This window comes from Rhinoraja longicauda, unplaced genomic scaffold (assembly GCF_053455715.1).
Source record: "Rhinoraja longicauda isolate Sanriku21f unplaced genomic scaffold, sRhiLon1.1 Scf000434, whole genome shotgun sequence".
Taxonomy (NCBI): Eukaryota; Metazoa; Chordata; class Chondrichthyes; order Rajiformes; family Arhynchobatidae; genus Rhinoraja; species Rhinoraja longicauda.
In genome coordinates, this window is record NW_027601651.1 from 53,626 (window position 1) to 75,191 (window position 21,566).

Sequence of the window (21,566 nt, forward strand, 5' to 3'; positions counted from 1 at the left end):
AGTTAGATGTGGCCCTTGTGGCTAAGGGGATCAGGGGGTATGGAGAGAAGGCAGGTACGGGATACTGAGTTGGATGATCAGCCATGATCATATTGAATGGCGGTGCAGGCTCGAAGGGCCGAATGGCCTACTCCTGCACCTATTTTCTATGTTTCTATGTTTCTAACCAGTCAGTGGAAAGACAACACATGATTACAATCGATGATAGACACAAAATGCTGGAATAACTCAGTGGGACAGGCAGCATCTCTGGAAAGAAGAAGGGTCTCAATCCTTAATGTCACCCATTCCTTCTATCCGGAGATGCTGCCTGTCCCCGCTGAGTTACGCAGCATTTTGTGTCTATCTACAGTTTAAACCAGCATCTGCAGTTCCTTCCTACACATGATTACAATTGTTCCATTTACAGTGTACAGATACATGATAAGGGAATAACGTTTAGTGCAAGGTAAAGCCAGCAAAGTCTGATCAAGGACAGTCCAAGGGTCATCAAAGAGGTAGTTAGTAGCTCAGCACTGCTCTCTGGTTGTGGTAGGATTATTCAGTTGGAAGGAGATGAGGAGGAATATCTTTAGTCAGAACGTGATGAATCTGAGGAGGCAAAGTCAGTGGATGTATTTAAGGCAGAGATAGATGGATTCTTGATTAGTATGGATGTCAGAGGTTATGGGGAGTAGGCAGGAGAATGGGGTTAAGAGGGAGAGATAGATCAGTCATGATTGAATGGCGGGGTAGACTTGATGGGCCGAATGGCCTAATTCTGCTCCTATCACTTAGGGCTGGGCTGCAGGCAAACACTGAATCCTGGTACACATGGTAATTGTACAACTATACCAATAGATGGGCCAAAAAAGGGCTGGCATGGATGTGGTGGGCCAAAGAGCCTGTTGCTGCGTGGATGGAACTGTTCCCCAACCAAGCTGCGATGCATCCTGATAAAATGCTTTCTAACGGGCCCTTCGGGGAGTGGAGTGGGGAGACTGCTTTGTGTGATGGACTGGGTGATATCCACGTTGGGGGCACGGTGGTGCAACAGTAGAGTTGCTGCCTCACAGCGCCAGAGACCCGGGTTCGATCCTGATTGCGGGTGTTTGTCTGTACAGAGTTTGCCTGTTTACATATTGTTTTGTGCTGCTGCAAGTAGGAATTTCATTGTACTATCTGGGACATGTGACAATAAAACATTCTTGAATCTGGGCTCTTGACCTGTTTGGGTTTCCTCTGGTCTCCTCCCACATTCCAAAGACGTGCAGGTTTCTAGGCTAATCGGCTTGCCAAAATTGTAAATTGTCCCTAGTTGGTGTCGGATAGTGCTAGTGTGCGTGGATCGTTGGTCAGCGTGGACTCGGTGGGCCGAAGGGCCTGGGTTCCATACTGTATCGCTAAACTAAACACAGAACTAGTGTGTGAACGGGTGATCGCTTGTCGGCGTGGGCCGAGGGGGCCTGTTTCCGCACCGTATCTCTAAACTAAGCTGTCAGTAATTTCTTGTGGCTTTGGGCAGAGTTGCTGCCAAACCAGGATGTGATGCAACCCAACAGTGTTCTTTCACAGTTCAATAGACAATAGACAATAGACAAGAGACAATAGGTGCAGGAGTAGGCCATTCAGCCCTTCGAGCCAGCACCGCCATTCAATGCGATCATGGCTGATCACTCTCAATCAGTACCCCGTTCCTGCCTTCTCCCCATACCCCCTCACTCCGCTATCCTTAAGAGCTCTATCCAGCTCTCTCTTGAAAGCATCCAACGAACTGGCCTCCACTGCCTTCTGAGGCAGAGAATTCCACACCTTCACCACCCTCTGACTGAAAAAGTTCTTCCTCATCTCCGTTCTAAATGGCCTACCCCTTATTCTTAAACTGTGGCCCCTTGTTCTGGACTCCCCCAACATTGGGAACATGTTATCTGCCTCTAATGTGTCCAATCCCCTAATTATCTTATATGTTTCAATAAGATCCCCCCTCATCCTTCTAAATTCCAGTGTATACAAGCCCAATCGCTCCAGCCTTTCAACATACGACAGCCCCGCCATTCCGGGAATTAACCTAGTGAACCTACGCTGCACGCCCTCCATAGCAAGAATATCCTTCCTCAAATTTGGAGACCAAAACTGCACACAGTACTCCAGGTGCGGTCTCACCAGGGCCCGGTACAACTGTAGAAGGACCTCTTTGCTCCTATACTCAACTCCTCTTGTTACGAAGGCCAACATTCCATTGGCTTTCTTCACTGCCTGCTGTACCTGCATGCTTCCTTTCATTGACTGAAGCACTAGGACACCCAGATCTCGTTGAACTCCCCCTCCTCCTAACTTGACACCATTCAGATAATAATCTGCCTTTCTATTCTTACTTCCAAAGTGAATAACCTCACACTTATCTACATTAAACTGCATCTGCCATGTATCTGCCCACTCACACAACCTGTCCAAGTCACCCTGCAGCCTTATTGCATCTTCCTCACAATTCACACAACCCCCCAACTTAGTATCATCTGCAAATTTGCTAATGGTACTTTTAATCCCTTCGTCTAAGTCATTAATGTATATCGTAAATAGCTGGGGTCCCAGCACCGAACCTTGCGGTACCCCACTGGTCACTGCCTGCCATTCCGAAAGGGACCCATTTATCCCCACTCTTTGCTTTCTGTCTGTCAACCAATTTTCTATCCATGTCAGTACCCTACCCCCAATACCATGTGCCCTAATTTTGCCCACTAATCTCCTATGTGGGACCTTGTCGAAGGCTTTCTGAAAGTCGAGGTACACCACATCCACTGACTCTCCCTTGTCAATTTTCCTAGTTACATCCTCAAAAAATTCCAGTAAATTTGTCAAGCATGATTTCCCCTTCGTAAATCCATGCTGACTCGGAATGATCCCGTTACTGCTATCCAAATGCTCAGCAATTTCGTCTTTTATAATTGACTCCAGCATCTTCCCCACCACTGATGTCAGACTAACTGGTCTATAATTACCCGTTTTCTCTCTCCCTCCTTTCTTAAAAAGTGGGATAACATTTGCTATCCTCCAATCCACAGGAACTGATCCTGAATCTATAGAACATTGAAAAATGATCTCCAATGCTTCCACTATTTCTAGAGCCACCTCCTTAAGTACTCTGGGATGCAGACCATCAGGCCCTGGGGATCTATCTGCCTTCAGTCCCATCAGTCTACCCAAAACCATTTCCTGACTAATGTGGATTTCCTTCAGTTCCTCCATCACCCTAGGTTCTCCGGCCCCTAGAACATTTGGGAGATTGTGTGTATCTTCCTCAGTGAAGACAGATCCAAAGTAACGGTTTAGCTCGTCTGCCATTTCTTTGTTCCCCATAATAAATTCCCCTGCTTCTGTCTTCAAGGGACCCACATTTGCCTTGACTATTTTTTTCCTCTTCACGTACCTAAAAAAACTTTTGCTATCCTCCTTTATATTATTGGCTAGTTTACCCTCGTACCTCATCTTTTCTCCCCGTATTGCCTTTTTAGTTAACTTTTGTTGCTCTTTAAAAGAGTCCCAATCCTCTGTCTTCCCACTCTTCTTTGCTATGTTATACTTCCTCTCCTTAATTTTTATGCTGTCCCTGACTTCCCTTGTCAGCCACAGGTGTCTCTTACTCCCCTTAGAGTCTTTCCACCTCTTTGGAATAAATTGATCCTGCAACCTCTGCATTATTCCCAGGAATACCTGCCATTGCTGTTCTACCGTCTTCCCTGCTCGGGCCTCCTTCCAATCAATTTTGGCCAGCTCCTGCCTCATGCCTCTGTAATCCCCTTTGCTATACTGTAATACCGACACTTCCGATTTTCCCTTCTGCCTTTCCATTTGCAGAGTAAAACTTATCATGTTGTGATCACTGCCTCCTAATGGCTCTTTTACCTCTAGTCCCCTTATCAGATCAGGATCATTACACAACACTAAATCCAGAATTGCCTTCTCCCTGGTAGGCTCCAGTACAAGCTGTTCTAAGAATCCATCTCGAAGGCACTCTACAAACTCTCTTTCCTGGGATCCATTTCCAACCTGATTTTCCCAGTCTACCTGCATGTTGAAATCTCCCATAACCACCGTAGCATTACATTTTTGACACGCCAATTTTATCTCCTGATTCAACTTGCACCCTATGTCGAGGCTACTGTTTGGGGCCTATAGATAACTCCCATTAGGGTCTTTTTACCCTTACAACTTCTCATTTCTATCCATACTGATTCTACATCTCCTGATTCTATGTCACCCCTTGCAAGGGAATGAATATCATTCCTTACCATCAGAGCAACCCCACCCCCTCTGCCCACCTGTCTGTCTTTTCTATACATTGTGTACCCCTGAATATTCAGTTCCCAGCCCTGGTCCTCTTGTAGCCATGTCTCAGTGATCCCTACAACATCATACTTGCCCATGACTAACTGAGCCTCAAGCTCATCCACTTTATTTTTTATACTACGCGCATTTAAGTACAACACTTTAACTTCTGTATTTACCTCCCCTCTCACATCGTTCACAATTGGCCCTGCCCTTAATTTCTTTTCCCCTCTAGAACTTCTGTTCCCATTCTTCCGAGAGTCTTTAGCAATATTTCCTGTATTCCCTTTTACCTCATCTTCATATTCACAATTTGTTAACCCCTCCCCCCCCCTACTTAGTTTAAAGCCACAGGTGTCACACTAGCAAACCTCCCTGCCAGAATGTTTGTCCCCCTGCTGTTAAGATGCAACCCGTCCCTTTTGTACAAGTCACCCCTAGCCCAGAAGAGATCCCAGTGGTCCAGAAATCTAAATCCCTGCTCTCTGCACCAGCCCCTCAGCCATAAATTCATACCCTCTATCTCTCTGTTCCTGGCCTCACCAGCACGAGGTACCGGTAGTAGTCCAGAGATAACCACCTTCGACGTCCTACTTCTCAGTGTTTTTCCCAACTCTCTAAACTCCCGCTGTAGCAACTCCTTCCTCTTCCGCCCGACGTCATTCGTGCCCACGCGCACAACGACTTCAGGTTGATCGCCTTCCCTCACTAGGATTTTCTGAAGCCGGTCCGTGATGTGTTGAACCCTGGCACCAGGGAGGCAACAGACCATCCTCAAGTCCCTCCTGCTGACACAGAATCTTCTGTCCGTCCCTCGGACTATGGAGTCACCGACCACTACGGCTTTTCCAGACTTCGGTCTCCCCTGTCGAGTATCCTTGCCAACAGGTCCGCCACTCGGACTGGAACCGTCTTCTGCCCCGACAGTTCCCAAGAGGGTATACCTATTTGCAATAGGCACAGCCACTGGGGTCTCCTGTAGTCCACGTCCACGTCCACTCCCCCCTGAGAAGTTGCTGTGAGTCACTGGAGTCATGTGGAGAAGTTGCTGTGAGTCACTGGAGAAATGCCCAACTTCCTTCATCTTTTGGGCAAGATGAGACATGAGTGTGCTTTATTGACCACAGCTTCAATGTAGCTGATGCAGCTGTTGGTGATATTTAGAGTCATAAGTGAGAGGAGCAGAATTAGGCCATTCGGCCCATCAAGTCCACTCTGCCATTCAATCATGTCTGATCATCTCTCCCTCCTAACCCCATTCTCCTGCCTTCTCCCCATAACCCCCGACACCTGTACTAATCAAGAATCTATCTATCTCTGCCTTAAAAATATCCATTGACTTGGCCTCCACAGCCTTCTGTGGCAAAGAATTCCACAGATTCACCACCCTCTGGCTAAAGAAATTCCTCCTCATCTCCTTCGTAAAGGAAAGTCTAATTCTGAGGCTGTGCCCTCTGGTCCTAGACTCTCCCACTCTATCCAAGCCTTTCACTATTCGGTACGTTTCAATGAGGTTACCCCTTATTCTTCTAAACTCCAGCGAGTACAGGCCCTGTGCCGACATATGTTAAGTAATCATTGTCATAAACCTCTGGACCCTCTCCAGTACATCCCTCGTCATATATAGGGCCTAAAACTGCTCCCAAAACTCCATATGCGATCTGACCAGCATGTTATAAAGCCTCAGCATTTAATCATTTTATGGTCACTACCTCCGAACGGTTCTTTTACCATAATCACCCACCAGTTTAAATTTCATTTGGAATATTTTGGAGGACCAAGAACCAAGAACCACCCTGATCAAATCTGGTTCGTTACACAATAGTTTTAGTTCTTAGTTTTAGTTTTAGAGATACAGAGTGGAAACAGGCCCTTCGGCCCACTGAGTCTGCGCCGACCATCGATCGCCCATTCACACACTAGTTCTATGTTGAGTTTAGAGATACAAAGTGCAAACAGGCCCTTCGGCCCACCAAGTCCGCTCTGACCAGCGAGTCCACTCCGCCATTCAATCTATCTTTCCCTCTCGACCCCATTCTCCTTCCTTCTCACCATAAACCCTGACACCTGTACTAATCAAGAATCTGTCAATCTCCGCCTTAAAAACACCTATTGATGGTTTCCATAGCGGTCTGTGGCAATGAATTCCACAGATTCCCCACCCTCTGGCTAAAAAAAATCCTCATCTCAATAGACAATAAACAATAGGTGCAGGAGTAGGCCATTTGGCCCTTCGAGCCAGCACCGCCATTCAATGTGATCATGGCTGATCATCCACAATCAGTTCCTGCATTCTCCCCATACCCCCTGAATCCGCTATCATTAAGAGCTCTATCTAACTCTTGAAAGCATCCAGAGAATTGGCCTCCGCTGCCTTCTGAGGCAGAGAATTCCACAGATTTACAACTCTCTGACTGAAAAAGTTTTTCCTAATTTCTGTTTTAAATGGCCTACCCCTTATTCTTAAGCTGTAGCCCCTGGTTCTGGACTCCCCCAACATCGGAAACATGTTTCCTGCCTCTAGCGTGTCCAATCCCTTAATAATCTTATATGTTTGAATAAATATCATCCAGTTTAAAAACAAATATAAACACATGATTTTTTCTAGGTACAGTGAGGAGTGGGATTAACAGTCACCAGGGGTCTACATATAATAACACATCATTATTTAAATAAGTATATCTATATGAACATATAAGGGTGTATGAGTATTTTTGTATTAATATTTGACTTATTATACGGGTGGGTGACTATATTTGTATTTATATTTTGTATGTAAATGGTCGGGTATATGTATATATATGATTGGCCTAATGTATGTATATATATCAGATGTAGTTAATATAGACATTATTGTGTAAATAGGTATATTCATATGACTGTAGGGGTGAGTGAGTATATATGTAGTTATATATGTATTTTAGGTATTAGTTATTATAGATAATACTTGATAAATATTGATTAGGGAATGGGGGTAGGAATAAATAAGTTCACACTTCCTACTCCTTTTCGCACATGTAAAGACGTTAAGTAATGGATGAAATTCTTTGTATTTCTTCTGTTTTTTTGTTTATTTTGTTTTTTAATTGATGTCTTTTAACATGTACGAAATAAAATGATAGAATTAGAATTAGAATTAGATCCCCTCTCATCCTTCTAAATTCCAGTGTGTACAAGCCCAGTCGCTCCAGTTTTTCAAGATACGACAGTCCCGCCATTCCGGGAATTAACCTGGTGAACCTTCGCTGCACTTCCTCAATAGCAAGAATGTCCTTCGTCAAATTTGGAGACCAAAACTGCACACTGTACTCCAGGTACGGTCTCACTAGGGCCCTCACTAGGGACCTCTTTGCTTCTATACTCAAATCATCTTGTCATGAAGGCGAACATCCCATTAGCTTTCTTCAGTGCCTGCTGTACCTGCATGCTTACTTTCAGTGACTAATGAACAAGGACACCCAGATCTCTTTGTACTTTCCCTTTTCCTAACTTGACACTGTTCAGATAATAATCTGCCTTCCTGTTCTTACCACCAAAGTGGATAACCTCACATTTATCCACATTAAACTGCATCTACCATGCATCCGCCCACTCCTTCCTAAAGGTAGTGTAAGATTCCAAGAAAGCAGATGTGGCTGATAGTTCCTCTGTCCCTCTCTTCCCCTCCCCCTTCCCAGTTCTCCCTCTATCTTCCTGTCTCCACCTATATCCTTCCTTTGTCCCACCCCCTGACATCAGTCTGAAGAAGGGTCTCGACCCGAAACGTCACCCATTCCTTCTCTCCTGAGATGCTGCCTGACCTGCTGAGTTACTCCAGCATTTTGTGAAATAAATACCTTCCTAAAGGTACTTCCTTTTATTCTCAGGCAGTGCCCTCTGGTCTGACACTGTCCCACTAAAATTATTCACTGATTTGGCATCCACAGCCTTCCGTGGCAAAGAATTCCACAGATTCACCACCCTCTGGCTACAGAAATTCCTCCTCATCTCCTTCCTAAAAGGAACGTCCTTTAATTCTGAGGCTCTGACCTCTCCCACTCGTGGAAACATCCTCTCCACATCCGCTCTCTCCGGGACTTTCACTATTCGGTACGTCTCAATGAGGTCCCCCCTGATCCTTCGCAGCTCCAGTGAGTGCAGGCCCAGTGCCGTCAAACGCTCATCATACGTGAGCCCACTCATTCCCCAGGATCGTTCTCGTAAATCTCCTCTGGACCCTCTCCAATGCCAGCACATCCTCTCTCAGATATGGGGCCTAAAACTCTTCACAATGTTTACTGGTGGGGGGGGGGGCAGGAATTTCAGCAACCTCATAGAGTCACAGAGCAGGGAAACAGGCCTTTCGGCCTATCTCGTCCATGCTGACCAAGAACCCCCATCCAAACTAGTCACTTTTTCCTGCATTTGGCCCGTATCCCACTAAAGTTTCCTTTCTCTTTTAAGTAGCATGGTGGCACCGCGGTAAAGTTGCTGCCTCACAGCGCCAGAGACCCGGGTTCGATCCTGACTATGGGTGCTATCTGTACGGAGTTTGTACGTTGTCCCCGTGACCTGCGTGGGTTTTCTCCGGGATCTCCGGTTTCCACCCACACTCCAGGTTTGTAGGTTAATTGGCTTGGTCTAATTATAAATAGTCCCTAGCGTGTGTAGGGTAGTGTTAGTGTGTGGGGATCGCTGGTCAGTGCGGACTTGTTGGGCCGAAGGACCTGTTTCCACGCTGTATCTCTAAACTAAACACAGAACTAGTGTGTGAATGGGTGAGCGATAGTCAGCGTGGACTCGGTGGGTCGAAGGGCCTGTTTCCACGCTGTATCGCCAAACTAAACGTAGAACTAGAGGGTGAACGGGAGATCGATGGTCAGCGTGGACTCGGTGGGCCTGTTTCCACGCTGTATATAATAAGCATAGAACTGGAGTGTGAACGGGTGATCGGTCGGCATGGACTCGGTGGGCTGAAGGGCCTGTTTTCGTGCTGTATCTCTTAACTGAACTAAACTAAACTGAATGTTGCTATTGTACTTGCCTCAACTACTTCCTCCGGCAGCTAGTTCCACAAACCCACACGACCCCTCATCAACCTCTATATGAATAGTCTCTTACTTCCACGTTAGTAATGATCAGCTTAGAGCCCCACGCTGTTCCTCAGACATCTTCCCTAATTCATGTACCGGGCACCTTGTGGAACGTAACCACATGGCAGACCAGTAGCCGTTGATGCCAGTTAAGTTTAGTTTTCTAGTTTAGAGATACATCGTGGAAACAGGCCCTTCAGCCCACCGAGTCCGTGCCGACCAGCGATCGCCCGTTCACACACTAGTTCTGTGTTTAGTTTAGAGATACAGCGTGGAAACAGGCCCATCGGCCCACTGAATCCGTGCCGACCACTGACCAAAGCTATCTTACACACACTTGGGACAAATTTTTTTTTTTTACTGAAGCCTAATTAACCTACGACTTTGGAGTGTGGAATGAAACCGGAGATCCCGGAGAAAACCCACGCAGGTCACAGGGAGACCGTGCAAACTCCGTACAGACAGCACCTGTACTCAGGATCGAAGTCGGGTCTTGGCGCTGTGAGGCAGCAACTCTCCCATTGCGCCACTGTGCGCCATCATGTTACTTGGCAAAGATTAGCGGGAAGTCTAACCATTGGGAAGCTTTAAAAAGCCAACGGAAGGCAACGAGGTTGCTCGTAAGGTCATGTGATAGGAGCAGAATTAGGCCATTCGGCCCATTAAATCATGGCTGATCTGTCACTCCTAACTCCATTCTCTTGCCTTCTCCCCATAACCCCTGATATCCTTACTAATGTTTTTGTATGGCTGTATGGTAATTCAAGTTTCATTGTACCTCAATTGGTACATGTGACAATAAACTGACCTTGAAACCTTGACTTGGCCTTCTGTGGCAAAGAATTCCAGATTCGCCACCCTCTGACTAAAGAAATTCCTCCTCATGGCCACAGTTTAAAAATAAGGGGTAGACCATTTAGACCGGAGATGAGGAAAAACTTTTTCAGTCAGAGAGTTGTAAATCTGTGGAATTCTCTGCCTCAGAAAGCAGTTCTCAGAACCAGAGGGTGAAGGGGTGACCGTTGGTCGGCATGGACTTGGTGGGCCGAAGGGCCTGTTTTCGCACTGTATCTCTTAACTGAACTAAATGTTGCTATTGTACTTGCCTCAACTACTTCCTCCGGCAGCTTGTTCCACAAACCCACACGACCCCTCATCAACCTCTGTATGAATAGCCTCTTACTTCCACATTAGTAATGATCAGCTTAGAGCCCCACGCTGTTCCTCAGACATCTTCCCTAATGCATGTACCAGGCACCTTGTGGAACGTACCCACATGGCAGACCAGTAGCCGTTGATGTCAGTTGAGTTTAATTTTCTAGTTTAGAGATACAGCGTGGAAACAGGCCCTTCGGCCCACCGAGTCCGTGCCTACCAGTGACCAACGCTTTCCTACACACACTTGGGACAAATTACCCGTACGTCTTGGGAGCGTGGAATGAAACCGGAGATCCCGGAGAAAACCCATGCAGGTCACAGGGAGAACGTACAAACTCCGTACAGACAGCACCTGTAGTTGGGATCGAAGTCGGGTCTCTGGCGTTGTGAGGCACCAACTCTACTGATGCGCCACTGTGCGCCATCATGTTACTTGGCAAAGATTGGAGAAGGCAGGAACGGGGTACTGATTGAGAGTGATCAGCCATGATCGCATTGAATGGCGGTGCTGGCAAGAAGGGCTGAATGGCCTACTCCTGCACCTATTGTCTATTGTCTATTAGCGGGAAGTCTAACCATTGGGAAGCTTTAAAAAGCCAACGGAAGGCAACTAAACATAGCACAAAAAGTAAGGAAATTTGTATTTGGTAGATTATTTCTTTGTTGTAACAATGCTTCTTGGCAATAAATCTTATACCGTTGGAAAGCCTGTTTATTTCCCTTTTAAATGGTGCCACATTTGTAAGGAACATGCATTTGTGGGATGAGCAGCAGAGCTGAGTATATGGGTTGCGCCCATGAAAAATTTGCCAAATCTTCTCTGCCAATGCCAAACAGCTTATTCTGCCATTGACTCTTGTTCGGTGTTGTTTGGTGGATTGGATGATTGAAGTCTGAAGAAACAAGACATATTGGCAATTTAACAATTTATTCATTTAATAAACAGGAGCCACAGTAGCGTGTGGAAGAACCATACACAGCCATAACAGCCTAGCACCTCCTCCTCATGCTGGTCACCAGCCTGGTCACACACTGTTGTGGGATGGCATCCCATTCTTGTCAGCACCTGGGGGTACCAGAAGCTCAAAACAAGAGTCAATAGCAACAGCAGAATAAGCTGTTTGGCATTGGCAGAGAAGATTTGGCAAATTTTTCATGGGCGCAACCCATATACTCAGCTCTGCTGCTCATCCCACAAATGCATGTTCCTTACAAATGTGGCACCATTTAAAAGGGAAATAAACAGGCTTTCCAACGGTATAAGATTTATTGCCAAGAAGCATTGTTACAACAAAGAAATAATCTACCAAACACAAATTTCCTTACTTTTTGTGCTATGTTTATATTGCTCATATGTTCATAAGTGATGGGAGCAGAATTAGGCCATTCGGCCCATTAAATCATGGCTGATCTGTCACTCCTAACCCCCTTCTCCTGCCTTCTTCCCAGAACCCCTGACACCCGTACTAATTTATTAGTATGGCTGTATGGTAATTTAAATTTTATTGTACCTCAATTGGTACATGTGACAATAAACTGACCTTGAAACCTTGACTTGGCCTCCACATCCTTCTGTGGCAAAGAATTCCACAGATTCGCCAACCTCTGACTAAAGAAATTCCTCCTCATGTCCTTCATAAAAGAACGTCCTTTAATTCTGAGTCTGTGACCTCTCCCACTATTCGAAATATCCTGTCCCATCCACTCTCTCCAAGCCTTTCACTATTCAGTAAGTTTCAATGATGTTCCCCTCATTCTTCTAAACTCCAGCGAGCACAGGCCCAGTGCCGACAAACGCTCATCATATGCAAACCCACTCATTCCTGGGATCGTTCTTGTAAACCTCCTCTGGATCCTCTCCAGAGCCAGCACATCCTTCCTCAGATACGGGGCTCAAATGCCGGAGATGCAATTGTTTTCCAGATGGTATCTCTGGTCGCTCTGTGGCCTAACATCATGGAGCTGGAGGCCTTGCTCGGGACTAACTTTGAGCCCCACCATGGGGCCGAGGACTTTCCATCAGAGCCTGTGATCCTTTGCCTGGGATCGACGCTCTAACCACGGCCTGCAGACTTCAACATCGAGGAGCTCATAGTCTCGGGTAGAGACCGATGTCGGGAAGCTCCAAGCCGCAGAAGGTTGGACCAGCCCCGACCCAGGGTCAGATCGCCCGGCATGGAGAGCTGAGATCACTACTTCCCCCCCCCCCCCCCCATTGGCCGCCACTCCCGTGACTCGGACTGGTCCCGCCCCCCCCCCCCCCCTCCTCCGAGCGGCAACCCTCCCCCAACTGCGCACGCAAGGATCCGGCGGCCATCTTACGTAAGTATTAGATCAACGGGCCCCAACTGCGCAGGCACGGACCCGTTGGGTTCCCATTGTGACGTCAAACATGGAGGTAGCCAATCAGGATGTGCCGGACCCCACGTGGGGGGAGGTGGTAGAGCCAATCAAATTTCTGAAAGTTTAAAAAGTGATCTTTTAAAGTTTAAAAGGTGGATAACTTTTAAAATATAGCAACCATTTGAACCGCAGGCCAATGGTGAGTAAGTTGGGCCTAAAATTGTTGCGCTATCGTGTACCATTTTGGCTGTATTTCGGGTACGTACGGACAAACAAACAAGATGAGAGTTTTAATAATACACTAGAGCAAGTGGACCAGTTGGGCCCAAACCTCTCCTGTATTGGTGCAGCACCCTCTCTCCCCCCCCCCCCCCTCCCCTCCACACCGCTCCCCTCTCCCCCCCTCCCCCCACCCCTGACCCCTCCTACCCTCCCCTCCCCTCCCACTCCCTCCACCCCCCTCCCTCTTCCTCTTCCCCCTTCTCCTCCCCCTCAACCTCCATCCCCTCAACCCCCCTTATCCACCCTCCTCCCCCCCTCCCTCCCTCGGATATAGATTTAAAGTTTAAAATGTGAATAATTTTTAAAATATAGCACCGATTTCACTGAAACTTCTTCTATTTGCACAAAAAGGAACAACGGTGAGTAAGGTGGGCCTAAAATTGTTGCGCTATCGTGTACCGTTTTGGCTGTAGTTCAGGAACAAACAAACAAATAAACGAGTTTTAGTATATAGGTAGATAGATAGATTGGTCGCTGGAGTTTTACTGCAATTACTTTCTCTTCCAGACCGGGAGATCGGGACACTGACGGGATCTCTGGGATCGGACGATGATCGGGAGATCGTTCTTCCTCCTGACCCTTCTCCAAGGTACCATCAGCAGCAACTCAGGTGTTTTCTGGCGAGGGGGCTTTTACTGGTCGGTGACTAGCGGAGTTCCGCAAGGTTCGGAGCTGGGACCGCTACGATCGTTTCGCTGAACACCTTCGCTCAGTCCGCCTGGACCAACCCGATCTCCCGGTTGCCAAACACTTTAACTCCCCCTCCTATTCCCACACTGTCCTTTCTGTTCTGGGCCTCCTCCACTGTCAGAGTGAGGCCCAGCGCAAATTGGAGGAACAGCATTTCATATTTCGCTTGGGCAGCTTACAACCCAGTGGTATGAATATTCAGTAGGAAAGAACTGCAGATGCTGGTTTAAATCGAAGGTAGACACAGAATGCTGGAGTAACTCAGTGGGACAGGCAGCATCTCTGGAGAGAAGGAATGGGTGATGTTTCGGGTCGAGACCTTTCTTCAGACTGTAGAAGGGTTTCGACCCGAAATGTCACCCATTCTTCATCACTGTGGGTGGGGGTAGTGAGGAGGGAACTCCGTGCTGTGGGAGGGGCAGTGAGGAGGGACCGCCGTGCTGTGGGAGGGGCAGTGAGGAGGGAGCTCCGTGCTGTGGGAGGGGTGGTGAGGAGGGAGCTCCGTGCTGTGGGAGGGGTGGTGAGGAGGGAGTGCCGTGCTGTGGGAGGGGTGGTGAGGAGGGAGTGCCGTGCTGTGGGAGGGGCAGTGAGGAGGGAGTGCCGTGCTGTGGGAGGGGCAGTGAGGAGGGAATGCCTTGCTGTGGGAGGGACGGTGAGGAGGGAGCTCCGTGCTGTGGGAGGGGCAGTGAGGAGGGAGCGTGGCGCGGTGGGAGGGGTGGTGAGGAGAGAGTGATACAATGTGGGAGGGGTGGTGAGGAGAGAGTGATACAATGTGGGAGGGGCGGTGAGGAGGGAGAGCCACACTAAATGGAGGGGTGGTGAGGGAGCGCAAGATGTGCACCAGCTTCTCGTTCTCACCGAGCAAACAGCTAACAATCTGAAAGGTCACAACCTGAAACGTCCCCCATTCCTTTTCTCCAGAGATGCTGCCTGCCCCGCTGAGTTGCTCCAACATTTTGTGTCTATAAACAGCTAATAATGGTCTATTTCCTTTATCATCGTTCCTTTTTTGCAAAAATTTCATTTATTTGTTCTATATCTCTCCACATCACCGTCTATGTATCCCATTTCCCTTTCCTCTCACTCCAGTCTGAAGAAGGGTCTCGACCCTTGCAGATGATACTAAGATGGGGGGTAGTGTGAATTGTGAGGAAGATGCAATAAGGCTGCAGGGTGACTTGGACAGGTTGTGTGAGTGGGCGGATACATGGCAGATGCAGTTTAATGTAGATAAGTGTGAGGTTATTCACTTTGGAAGTAAGAATAGAAAGGCAGATTATTATCTGAATGGTGTTAAGTTAGGAGGAGGGGGAGTTCAACGAGATCTGGGTGTCCCAATGCATCAGTCAATGAAAGGAAGCATGCAGGTACAGCAGGCAGTGAAGAAAGCCAATGGAATGTTGGCCTTCGTAACAAGAGGAATTGAGTATAGGAGCAAAGAGGTCCTTCTACAGTTGTACCGGGCCCTGGTGAGACCGCACCTGGAGTACTTTGTGCAGTTTTGGTCTCCAAATTTGAGGAAGGATATTCTTGCTATGGAGGGCGTGCAGCGTAGGTTCACTAGGTTAATTCCCGGAATGGCGGGACTGTCGTATGTTGAAAGGCTGGAGCGATTGGGCTTGTATACACTGGAATTTAGAAGGATGAGGGGGGATCTTATTGAAGCATATAAGATAATTAGGGGATTGGACACATTAGAGGCAGGAAACATGTTCCCATTGTTGGGGGAGTCCAGAACAAGGGGCCACAGTTTAAGAATAAGGGGTAGGCCATTTAGAACGGAGATGAGGAAGAACTTTTTCAGTCAGAGAGTGGTGAAGGTGTGGAATTTTCTGCCTCAGAAGGCAGTGGAGGCCAGTTCGTTGGATGCTTTCAAGAGAGAGCTGGATAGAGCTCTTAAGGATAGCGGAGTGAGGGGGTATGGGGAGAAGGCAGGAACGGGGTACTGATTGAGAGTGATCAGCCATGATCGCATTGAATGGCGGTGCTGGCTCGAAGGGCTGAATGGCCTACTCCTGCACCTATTGTCTATTGTCTATTGACCCAAAACGTCACCCGTTCCTTCTCTCCAGAGAGGCTGCCTGTCCCACTGAGTTACTCCAGCACTTTGTGTCTATCTTCAGTTTAAACCAGGATCTGCAGTTCCTTCCTGCACGGTACTAAAGATTGTTCCTTCTCTCCTCAGCCGAGGTGTCGGGACAGCTGTGGACTGCGGACAATCCAGGACATGTGACAGCGCAGAATGGTTTGTGTGCACGGATTCCGTGTCACTACACTTACCCGCCGACTCAATGGAATAAAGATCGGACGGGAATCTGGTATAACAGTGAGTGGCCGAGCGATGACGCTTCTGTAGCCTTCCACTCCGGGAATCCCAGTCTAGAATCAACAAAGTTTCGCCATCGGACCCGGCTGTCTGGAGATCTGAAAGACAAGGACTGTTCCCTGGTTATAGACAACGTCACACAGGATGACAATGGTTCCTACTTTTTCAGAGTTGAATTCACTGGGTGGCTTTTCAACTACCACCCTGTAACACGGCTCAATGTTATTGGTAAGTGCTCTGTATAATCACTCAACATCAGATGCTCAGCAGTGAGTGGGGAATAACATGAACTGTACACGTTCCCTGTTCACACACACACACACACACACACACACACACACACACACACACACACACACACACACACACACACACACACACACACACACCGCAGCATCAGGAGCCTCGGCTCATTTCTGACGATTACGATACCTCCAGTTTTTGCGCTATTATTAGGTTTACATTGCCCATATACACTGATGAGCCAAAACATTATGACCACCTGCCTAATATGCTGTTGGTCCTCCGTGTGCCGCCAAAACAGCGCCGACCTGCCGAGGCATGGACTGTACAAGCCCCCTGAAGGAGTCCTGTGGTATCTGGCACCAAAACATTAGCAGCAGATCCTTCAAGTCCTGTAAGATGCGAGGTGGAGCCGCCGTGGATCAGACTTGTCGATCCGGCACATCCCACAGATGCTCAATCGGATTGAGATCTGGAGAATTTGGAGGCCAGGGCAATACCGTGAACACTTCATCATGTTCCTCAAACCATTCCCCAACAATGTGTGCAGTGTGGCAGGGCGCATTATCCTGCTGAAAGATGCCACTGCCATCAGGGAATACCATTGCCATGAAGCGGTGTACCTGGTCTGCAATGATGTGTAGGTAGGTGACACGTGTCAAAATGACGTCCACCATGAATGGCTGGACCCAGGGTTTCCCAGCAGAACATTGCCCAGAGCATCACACTCCCTTCACCGGCTTGTCGTCTTCCCACAGTGCATCAGGATGCCATCACTGCCCTCGCGCATCGATGAGCTTTGGGCGCCCAACACCCTGTTGCCGGTTTGTGGTTTGTCCCTCCTCGGACCACTGTAGGTCGGTACTCACCACTGCTGACCGGGAGCACCCCACAAGCCTGGCTGTTTCGCAGATGCTCTGACCCAGTCGTCCGGCCATAACAATTTGGCCCTTGTCAAAGTCACTCGGGTCTTTACTCCTGCCCATTTCTCCTGCATCCAACACGTCAACTTCAAGAACTGACTGTTCACTTGCTGCCTAATATATCCCACCCCTTGACAGGTGCCATTGTAACAAGATAATCAATGTTATTCACTTCACCTGTCAGTGGTCATAATGTTTTGGCTGATCGGTGTACATTGCTAACAGTGATTTTATCTACACTTCTCGTTGCCTCGGTAAAGCAGCCAATATAAACAAGTACCGCTCACAACCCGGTCATTCTCTCTTCTCCCTACTCCCATCGGGCATCAGATACAAAAGCTGAAAGCACATCACACCAGATTCAGAAAAAGCTTCTTCCCTGCTGTTATCACACACTTGGTTGCACCTCTTGTAAGCTAGGGACAAAAGACCTCCCTTCCAATCTACTTCATTGCTGCCCTTGCACTTTTTTCACCTGCACTTTCTCTGTCGCTGTGGCATTATATTCGGCGCCCTCTTTATTTTCTCTTCTGCACATCTTGTTTTCCTCATGAATGGTTTAATCTGCTTGCGTAGCACAAAACATAGCTTTTCACTGTATCTTAGTACACACAACAATAAAAACCAGTACTAATACTAAATGTGCATTCCTCTGGCCTTTGCAGGTTTTTCTAGCTTCTTTGTAAATTCATCTCCACCCTTGACGAAGTCATATACAGCATGGAAACAGGCCCTTCTGCCCATCTACTCCATACCAACCATGTTGGCATTCTGGGCTTGTCCCAATGCCCATATTTGGCCCCCACCCTCTGAACCCTTCCTGTCCATATGCATTCCCTACAGTAGCAAGGACCTTATTTCCCCACGTTTCTCTTAGGAATGTTATTAACCATTAGATTTATCAGTGACTGTCTTATCCTAAGGTAGACACAAAAAGGTGGAGTAACTCAGAGGGTCAGGCAGCATCACTGGAGAATGTGGACAGGTACAAGGTGTTGGAGTAACTAAGCTGGTCAGTCAGCATCTCTGGAGAATGTGGACAGGTACAAACTGCTGGAGTAACTAAGCTGGTCAGTCAGCATCTCTGGAGAATGTGGACAGGTACAAGGTGCTGGAGTAACTAAGCTGGTCAGTCAGCATCTCTGGTGAATGTGGACAGGTACAAAGTGCTGGAGTAACTCAGCAGGTCAGGCAGCATCTCTGGAGAATGTGGACAGGTACAAAGTGCTGGAGTAATTCAGTGGGTCAGGCAGTATCTGGAGAAAAGGAATAGGTGACATTTTGGGTCGAGACCTTTCAGATTGAGAGTCAAGAGAGAGGGAAACTAGAGGTATAGACAGTGAAGTAGAGAGATATAGAACAAATGGTACGGTACGGCACGGTAGCGCAGCGGTAGAGTTGCTGCTTTACAGCGAATGCAGTGCCGGAGACTCAGGTTCGATCCTGACTACGGGTGCTGCACTGTAAGGAGTTTGTACGTTCTCCCCGTGACCTGCGTGGGTTTTCTCCGAGATCTTCGGCTTCCTCCCACACTCCAAAGACGTACAGGTATGTAGGTTAATTGGCTGGGTAAATGTAAAAAAAAAAATTAAAAAAATTGTCCCTAGTGGGTGTAGGATAGTGTTAATGTACGGGGATCGTTGGGCGGCACGGACTTGGTGGGCCGAAAAGGCCTGTTTCCGGCTGTATATATATGATATGATATGAAATGGATGAAAGATGCGCAAAAAAAGTAACGGTGATAAAGGGAACAGGCCATTGGTAGCTGTTTATTGTTGGAAGGAACTGCAGATGCTGGTTTAAAGATCAATACAAAATGCTGGAGTAACTCAGTGGGACAGGCAGCATCACTGGATAGAAGGAATGGGTGACGTTTCGGATCGAGACCCTTCAAACTGAAGTCAGGGGTGAGGGAGATACATAGATAAGGAAGTGTGAGGTGAAAACAGGACAAAGGATGGAGATTGAGGAAAATGTACAACAGATCATTGTTAGCGGGGAGAAGGTAAAAAACAGAGCAAGCAGAGATAAAATGTAGTCGGAGATAGGCTCGTCGAAGAACTGGGAAGGGGGAGGGATGGAGTGAGAGAGAATGCAAGGGTTACTTGAAGTCAGAGAGGTCAATGTTCATACCACTGGGCTGTGAGCTGCCCACGTGAAATATGAGGTGCTGTTCCTCCAATTTGCGTTTGGCCTCACTCTGACAATGGAGGAGGCCCAGGACAGAAAGGTCAGTATGAGAAGGGGAAATAGTGTTTAACAACCGGGAGATCAGGTAGGTTCAGGCGGACTGAGGGAAGATGTTCAGCGAAATGATCGGCCAGTCTATGTTTGGTCTCCTTACAGCCCTCAGTGGAGAATCCTGCCCCCATCTACCTGATCACAGGCCATCATGACATTACTGATCCCTGGCCTTTTCAACTTCCCCTGACCATTGTTCCTCCCTGTTCATGGATCATCCTTGTGAATGTCCATTTACTTGTGGGACTGGGATAGGGGTGCCAACTATAGTACTCCCAAATACGAGACAAGGAGACGTCACCGCCCCGCGCCGCTCGTGACCTCACTCAGCCAGCGGCCATGTGCTCACGCTCAACCAATGGCGGCCGCCCGGGGCGGGAGGGGGGTTGCTACGCAACCTCCGTTAGGGGGTGCCTGGGCCTCTGGGCCTACACTGTCCAGGCCTGCACTGTTCGGGCCTGCACTGTCCAGGCCTGCACTGTCCGGGCCTACACTGTCCGGGCCTACACTGTTCCTCGAGCCTAATACGGGGCAAGGGTAGTCTTGTATGGGAAAATCCAATTTAGCCCAAAATACGGGATGTCCCGACGTGGCGTGGCGTGGCGTGTTAGGGGCGTGGCTGCGTTCTGCAGCTGCGGCTCACCGGCAGTCTCTCTGTCTTTTTTTTTTTTTTTTTTTCTATTGTCATCGTTTAAATGTACGTTTTGATCTATTTTTAACTCTGTATATGTGGGGGGTGGTGGGGGGTGGGGGAAACCTTTTTTTCCAATCTCCTCAACGGAGATGCGACCTTTATCGTGTCGTATCTCCGTTCGCGCTACGGCCTAACACCGTGGAGTCGGCGGCCTCCAGCTGGGATCGACCTTGAAGACTCCGGTCGCAGGGCCTGGACTTACCATCTCGGAGGCTTCGGCCGTGGGCCCTGCAAACCGCAACATCGGGAGCTCGCAGGTCCCTGGCTGGCGACCGGCTTTCGGGAGCTCCAGCCGTAGCAGCTTCGACCGCCCCGGAGCGCGAGGTTTGATTGCCCCGCTCGCAGGACCTTCATCGCCCTGCATGGCCTGGCCGCGGCACTTTCCATCGCCCGGTGGGGGCTCAGGACCTTCATCGGCCTGCTTGGCTCGGCCCTGGGACTTTCCATCGCCCGGTGGGGGCTTCAAGAGTTGGGAGCCTCGATCGCCTCGTGGCACCACGGGAGAAGAATGAGGAGGAGATAAGACTTTTCTTTGCCTTCCATCACAGTGAGGGTGTGCCTGGAGCAATCACTGTGATGGCTGTTTGTGTTAAAAATTGTAATTGTGTGTCTTGTGTTCTTTATTGTCTACTGCCGGACCCTGACGTGAGAGGACGCTGGCGCTATTTGTTCGCCGCTTCTCCGTCAGGACAGTTCGTTTGTTTTTATGTCTTGACTGTTTTTGTAAAGCGTCTTTGAGCACTTGGAAAAGCGCTATAAAAAATAAATGTTTATTATTATTATTATTATTAATATGGGACAGTTGGCAACCCAAGACTGGGATTTTGATGTTTCACGGTCAGGTAAGCGTGGGAATTTTCGCAATGTTTATGGCCATCAGCGATCACATTTAAAGTAGGCTCCCAACCCAGATATGCAACCCAGAAACCAGATATGCATCTCCCGTACATTTTCAAAGAATGCTCACACACTTTTCACAAAAATCCATGTAACCACTTTTAAAATTAAATTTCTTAATACCTCCATTAGTAAACTGGAAGTCAATCCAGTTTATGTCTTGTCACCGTGAAGCTTGGTTTTTAAGTAACCCATACAAGATATTATAGTTGAAAACTCTCAAATACTTACCGACTTGTCAGTGATTTCAGCGAAAATTAGGACGCCGGAGAAGCATTAACAGCGTGGGAATTTCGCGATGTTTCCAAAGACGGTGTAATCTCGACCTGACTCAGCATTGTCGTGGTCATTGACGTCGGATAAAATAAAATTTTGGCGTTCTGCTACAACTT

General features: G+C 48.0%; 1 protein-coding gene across 1 annotated transcript in view; it reads left to right on the forward strand.

Annotated features, from left to right (window-relative positions):
- The window catches only part of LOC144590965 (sialic acid-binding Ig-like lectin 13), a gene marked incomplete at its 3' end in the record, with an annotated part of 48,102 nt that overhangs the window by 10,993 nt on the left and 15,543 nt on the right, over positions 1-21,566 (forward strand). Inside the window, exons 2-3 of the mRNA XM_078395329.1 lie at positions 13,668-13,749; positions 16,036-16,404. Coding sequence (XP_078251455.1) covers positions 13,710-13,749; positions 16,036-16,404 — 409 coding nt within the window. The remainder of the gene's footprint in view (positions 1-13,667; positions 13,750-16,035; positions 16,405-21,566) is intronic.